Raw genomic sequence first — 6,521 nt, 5'->3', positions numbered from 1 at the left:
GACAGCCATCCCTAATAACCGTGCCCTAGCTTGAGGTCGCCCACTAAGGTGGGCATCAGAAACCCACGTGTAAGCCCCCACTTGATAGGGCCTAACGGGTCTCTTCTGTCCGGGGAGGATCTGCTGGGAACTGGAGAAAGGGGTTGAGAGGCAGCAGCACCGCAGGGAAGGCTGGGGACCAGAAGGAGAGACAGCTCATGCCTCCAGATCTGCCTTCAGCAAGCCCCTCTCTCCTGCTCTGTGCCTCAGTTTCCTCACCTGTAAAACAGGGTTGAGTTCTAAGCTTTTTCCTCACAAAAGATCCCCTGATTTTGCTCGCTCGAGCTTGCAGTTTGAAAGATGTCATGTCAGTGCTGTGTAAGTGTCACGTCAGTTTCAGTTCCCCACCAGCCATACTGATACTGACAGTAAGGTGGCGTGTTGTTGTGGTTGACTAGAAAAGACAAATCCTGAGTAACCGTGGCAAGGGCCTTGAGCGGCTCAGACCTTGCCAGCTCTGCGAAGGAGCTGGAAAAGAGTAGGCTCGCAGCCCACATCAGCATGGGGGCTCCCACCCACCAAGGCCTGTTCCTGTGGTCTAGGGTATTTGGAGGCATTCCCCGGCTCCTGCTATGGGCCAATCTCACAAGGTAACTGAGGGGGAAGCTCAAGGGCAGGTCATTTCAGCAGACCCAGCATTCAGGTGGCCATCAGAGTCTGAGAGGTACCAGAAAATAAAGCCATTTTATTTTTTATCTGCCATCGTGGCCTGGGGAGAAGGGTACGACTGGAAGGGAGGGAGGTGATGCTGTGGCCCCAGCTGAGGCCCTCGGGTCCTCTACTTGGCCTGGACTGTCTCCTCCAGACTCTCCAAGCGCTTCTGTAGCTCCTGCACTGTGGCCTGGAGCTTCTTCATTTCCTCCTCCAGCCGGTGTATGGCGTCCTGGGGGACCCATCGTTGCGTGAGTCCCAGCTCCATCCCGGGCTCCCCTGACCCTGGCAGCCCCCCACCCCCCTACCAAGAGCCCCAGGGCCTGGCCCTTCTGTCTCTCAGCTGGTTGCTGCCCAGACAGCTGCAGGCCAATAAGCTTGAAAACTGTTTTCTGAGGCCTCAGGATCACCCAGTCCCGGCCCCCAAAGGATCCCCAACGTTGTGAGTGTGAGGGGACCCAAACACCAGCCACCTTCCACGGGGACAATGACTCCATCTATCAGTAGCAGCCCCTGCCCTATAGGTCTTCTCGTCCTGCCTCCCAGGTTCCCGTCCACTTCTCACCAAGCTGGGGGTACCACCGGCCTCTGGTGCTGCCTTTCTGCGCCCGGTGTCCAGGCCCCGGTTGACCCTCAGCTCCCGGCTCTTTGGGGGCACATAGCCATCCTTGAGGGAAATGAGGAGGGGCCCGGCATCCTGGCCCTTCAGCCACTCCTCAGCCGTGAGGGCAGCGTCAGGCCCCGCGGTGGGTGGGTAAAGGTCCTCCTGGAACAGGTCCGACTGTGGGCAAGGCCAAGGCTGGGTAAGCGAGTGCTTGGGCCACACCACCACCACCCAGCAAGTGTGTGAGGTCAGTGCCTGGCCCGCAGCCCAGGAAGGGGCATGGGAGCATCACCTTTCTAGGCACTGTCATGGCAATGGGCTCACACCTCCGCTCGTGCAGCTTGTAGAATCTGTGGAAACGAGAAGGTGAGCAGCGCCTGCGGCATGGGGGCGGCTGGAATCCAAGGTCGGCACGGGGTCAGCACAGCCCAGGGAGCACGCTCGGGGCAGGGGCAGGGGTCAGTCACCTGGCAATCTCACACTTGTTCACCTCCAGGCCGCGTTTGGGCATGTAGCCCATGCCCCGCTGGGACTCCTTGGAACTGAACATGGAGAGATAGTGCAGATATGGGGCCTCGGAAGTGATCTCGAAGTACCGGATGGAGCTGTCACCCTGCAGGTGGCACGTGCAAACCCCGAGATCAGCACCGACAGATCCCTCTTGCCTGGTCCTCTCCAAGATCCACCCCCACCCCCACCCCAGACCCCCCTCCTCCCTCCACAAGCCGCTGCCCGACTGGGACACCTTGCCACAGAGGTAGACTATGTTGGTGTCGGGGTCAAAGAAGGGCAGCAGGACGCCACTGCTCGTGTCCAGTTCCTGCAGGGACAGTGGCTCCTCCAGGTGCTTCTGTAGAGATGGGTGAGACAGGGAACAATGAGCTGGTCCAAGTCAGGCCTGTGAAGCCCACCGGGCAGGGACTCGGGGAAGGCCCTCACAGAACAACCAGCGGAAACCTCCATCCCACAGAGGGTAAACTGAGGCCCATGGCTGTGTGGGATCATGCAAGTGGCAGGGCGGGGACTAAGCCTCCAGTCCTGCCTGATCGCCGCTCCCCACCCGGCACTCACCGTGTCCCACAGCGCCACCTGCCGCTCACTCATGCGGCTGAAGCCTGTGGTCAGGATCTTCCCATCAGATACAAACACGGCCCGCACAGGCCGGGTCCCCTCATGGGGACGGTCCTTCTCCTGGAAGGAAAGGGAGGTGGTCAGTCAGTACCCGCACACTCATCCTAATGACCAGACTCCAGGTGAGAGCAAGGGAGGGCAGCATCTAGGGACCCGGCTGGTGGTGTGTGCAAGGGTAAATGTCCTAGGGTCAAGGGGCACGATACATGGCAACTCACAGCTACAACAGTGCCTTTGCGGGGCTCAATGATGCGCACGCGCTTGTCGCGGCAGGAGGTGCAAATGAGCGCGCCATCTCGGCTCCAGTCCACACTGTAGATTGTGTCCGGGTGCACGTCCGAGCCGAGTGTCAGCACAGCCGCCCCGGTGCCCACGTCCCACACCAGGATCACGTTGTCGCAACCTGGGTGATATCCCCACTGTCAGAAGCCACGAGCCTCGCTGTCACGTGACCAGCCCGCCCCTCCTCTTCCCCCAGGCACCTGCACTGAGCAGCACATTCTGGGCTGTGGGGTGCCAGGCCACGATGCCCACGCGCTTGGTGTGGCCCTCCAGGGTGACGACAGGCTCCCTCAGGGGCAGCGTCAGGCCCCCATCAGGGATCTCCCACACCTGCAGAGAGGGGGCAAGTGAGACTTGGGGGCTCCAAATATCAGATCTGGTGCTGGAGCTCTCCCAGCCCCCGTGTCCCCCCCCACCACTCACCATGACTGTGCAATCCTCAGAGCCACTGGCAATGACATTATCATTGTGCGGGCACCAGGCGATGTCCAGCACCGGGGCTGTGTGGCCGCAGACCATGGGCGCGTTCTTGTCCACACGTCCAGTCTAGAGAGCACAGCAGGATTCTGAGGGAGGTGTTTTTGCTCTCCAAACCTGATCCAACCTCCCCAGACCCTTTCAGAGAGGCACAGAGGAAGGCAGTGGGGTCCCCGTCCGGGCAGCTCAGAAGGGCTGGCCACAAGTAGTGCAGGAAGGGGATGCCACACCGGGCCCTGGTCCTGCCTTAGTGTTAGACCCTGGCCAAGGTCCTGACATCTCACCTATACCCTGGGGCTGGACCCCGCCCCCTTCCCTGAGTGAAGCTTCCAGGGGATGACAGGCCAAGGCTCTAGGGAGGGGAGGTTGCATTAAGATTAGGGTTCCCCAAGGAAGTATGGGGATGGGGATGGAGATGGGTCCTTCCAAAAGGACAGGGACCAGGAAAGGCCGTCATAATTGGCCCCAGGCAGGAGCAGAGGTTTGGAAATGGCCGCTTCCGGGGACGGCTGCTGCCTCGGCAGGGCTTCCTGTGTGAAGAGCGCACCCAGCTCTCACCCCACAACCACTTCCTCTTCTCTCTGCTTCCATCGGCCCTTTTAAGGTAACATCTTAGGGCCGATCTCCCCTTCCTGTCTCACCCCCCAAGAGCACAGGAGTGTGCTGGGGGTGGGGGTCAGCAGAGCGGATGGGGGTGGCTGTGACCAGGACCAGAGGAAAGGCAGGTTTGGGGGAGGAGAGAGGGCCTCTTACACCCTCCCTGCCTGCAGCAGGGGGGGCCAGGGCTCAGGCAGGCCCAGGCCCAGAGCCACCCCTACCCTGAGAGCACCGCTGGGTCTCCCCTCTCCCCACAGAGCCCTCTCTGTGCTCCACAGGGGCATCAGGCTTGGGAGACCAGGCCCTGGGTCTGCAGGACTCGCCGTGTGACCTTTCTGGTGTCATCTGAGCTCCAGTTTCCATGCGACCACTACATGTAGGAGCTGGAGAGGCGTAAGGCTCATGTGGCCCAGCTCAGTTTTACAGATGACAACGCTGCAGCCCGGGGAGGCTTAGCGACAGCCATCAGGACCCCCAAGGGGCCACTAGATGGCCAGAGGCCCCCTCAAGTGGAATACTGCTGCTCCAGGGGCTCACCTTGCCCAGGGACAGCACCAGGAAGGCCCCTCCCCCGCTGGCCTCACAGATCAGGGCAACGAACTTGGGGTTGACAGCACAAAAGCCACTGTCCCAGGTGGTCTGTGAGACGCGCACGTCCTCATAGCACTGGTCGGCCTTGGCTGGCTGTCCAAACACGTGGCGGAACTTGCTGGAGCGGACCACCTGCCGGCTCATCCTGGGGGGCGGGGAACGTGGGGTTTGAGGGCTTTGAAGGGAGCTTCAGGTCAACTCTGACCTTAGAGTGTCCTCTGTGCCCCCCAGAACACCCCTCCGCCTGGCCTTTAAGGTCTCAGCTAATTCATCTCCCTGGGTTCCCTGCCCCCTCCACCATAACTGCCATCCTGTTGCCCTCATACTCGCCTTCCTCACCCCTTCTCACCCCACCCCCCACCCCACCCCCCCCCCCCGGCTAACCTGCAAGGCCAACCTTCTCTACCCACCCCAGGCCTCACGTCTGTACCCTCAGCCTGTAGGGCAGAGCCCGGTGTGGGGTAGCACCAAGGGTCGATTTGTCGACCGCTGATGGACACAGCCCTTCCTCTCTGAAGCCTCACTCCCACACTCTGGGGGCTTCAGTGTAGACAGCCTGGAGGGTGGGTTCGCTCAGTCACAGCAGCCAGGCCTCACATCCTTCACACCTACATGGGGAGCTTCCTGAAGGCAGGGACAGGGCTGGCCCCCCCATCGCCTGCTGGCACCGGGCTCCGCAGACACAGGGAAGCAGCGTGCGGGCCTGCCTGGGAGGCAGGTCCTTGGGGTCAAGACAGCTTCCCCAACAGGTCTCTGGACACCAGAAACAGGCAGATGGCTTGGGTCCTACTATCTCCTTCCCACACCTCTGCTTCTAGAGTCTGCCTAAGCAGGTGCCCTTAAATACTGTCTCCACCTGCACTGAAACTATCCACAGGGAGAGGCGGCGCTGACTTCTCTGAGGTCCAGTGAAGACGGTTCCCCCACCATGGCTGGGCGGAGAGCGATTAAAGCCAAGGGGACTGCCTCTGGCTCCCCAGGTTCCAGACCCCATCCTGACGCCCACCTGCATCACCTTCCTGCTGAGCCGCAGGGCCACGCTGCCGGCTCAGAGGGTGCCCTGCCAGGCCTCCACTCCACCCGCCCAGCTTCACCCCTTCTCACCCAGGCACCCCTCCCCCCCCCACCCTGGCCTGGCCTGGGAGGTTCCAGGAGGCTCCAGGGCCACCTGCCCAGAGAGCAGGTGAGGAGCATTGTGAGAAGGAGCAGTCTGGAAACAGGGGGATCAGTCCCAGGTGAGAGACCTGGGCCTGGGGAGAGGGGAGCCCCAAAACCGAGGTTGGGGGACAGGAAGCCGGCGCCCCACCCTGCCTCCTCCCCCACCGCAGGTACCAGGCCCAGAAACCGCGGAAAGGGGAACTTGGTCTTTTCTTGTTTTGCTCTCAACCCCTTCCTGTCTCCAGGCTCAGGGCAGCTGCTCGGCGCACCCCACCCTGTCCCCACCCCCACCCCCGATGCCCGTTCCGGGGAGCGTCAGGCCCCCGGCTCCCCCACCTCCATCTTGGCTGCGGTGGTCCCTCACCCTGGCCTGCTCACAGCGCCCTGGGACACGCGGATGGGCCCTCCCACGCACGCCCACCCCCGGGGCCAGTCCCCTCCACGGCGGCGCGGACGGTGGGCTCTCTCCCACCCCCGGGCGGCGCGCGACAGCCCGGCCGCCCCCACAGCCGGCTTCCGCCAAGCTGACGCCGGCCCCACAGGTGGCCCGGGGCAGGGATGCCTAGTCCCTTGCCCGGGGACCCAGGCTTACCTGCCGCTGAGAGATGAGTGACCCACCCCCAAATGGAGGAGGGAGAGGAGGAGGAGGAGGAGGAGGAGGAAGGAGCCAGCGGAGCCAGAGACTGCCCGCTGAGGATGCTCTTGTCAAGACAATGAATGAGAAGCGGCGGCTGCCCGCCTCCTTCGGGGTGGCAGCGCCCCTTTGGGCGGAGCTCTTAAAGGGGATAGCCCTTCTCCGGGCGGAGGCACCGCCCCCCGCCCGCGGCCTCCCTCCCTCCGCCCAGCTCGGCCTCGCCTGCCAATTCCGAACCCAAACAGATGCTGCCGGCCAGTCGCTGACAATCTCATGGGCGCTTCTGTAATGTCAAAATGCAAAAATACCCCGTTCCTTCTTCCCTCCCTCAGTCCGCTCCCAGCCCACTCACCATCC

At 62.4% G+C, this 6,521-nt stretch overlaps 1 protein-coding gene across 1 annotated transcript; it reads right to left on the bottom strand.

The window, feature by feature from the left end:
• Nucleotides 1–704: 704 nt before the first annotated feature.
• LOC147571630 (coronin-1A) lies at nucleotides 705–6,288 on the bottom strand. Its single transcript, XM_086696170.1, has 11 exons — nucleotides 6,123–6,288; nucleotides 4,319–4,517; nucleotides 3,131–3,253; nucleotides 2,908–3,037; nucleotides 2,644–2,828; nucleotides 2,366–2,485; nucleotides 2,040–2,144; nucleotides 1,762–1,907; nucleotides 1,587–1,644; nucleotides 1,256–1,471; nucleotides 705–922 (listed from the first exon to the last, which is right to left on the bottom strand). Exons 2-11 carry the CDS (start codon nucleotides 4,514–4,516, stop codon nucleotides 818–820), a joined length of 1,386 nt encoding a protein of 461 aa, XP_086552296.1. The 5' UTR covers nucleotide 4,517; nucleotides 6,123–6,288; the 3' UTR covers nucleotides 705–817.
• Between the last annotated feature and the right edge of the window lie 233 nt (nucleotides 6,289–6,521).

Source organism: Puma concolor, unplaced genomic scaffold (assembly GCF_028749965.1).
Source record: "Puma concolor isolate L17-30 unplaced genomic scaffold, mPumCon1.1.hap2 unalloc_scaffold_130, whole genome shotgun sequence".
NCBI lineage: Eukaryota > Metazoa > Chordata > Mammalia > Carnivora > Felidae > Puma > Puma concolor.
Note: the sequence above shows the minus strand (reverse complement) of the source record. Positions and strands in the feature narration are given on the sequence as shown.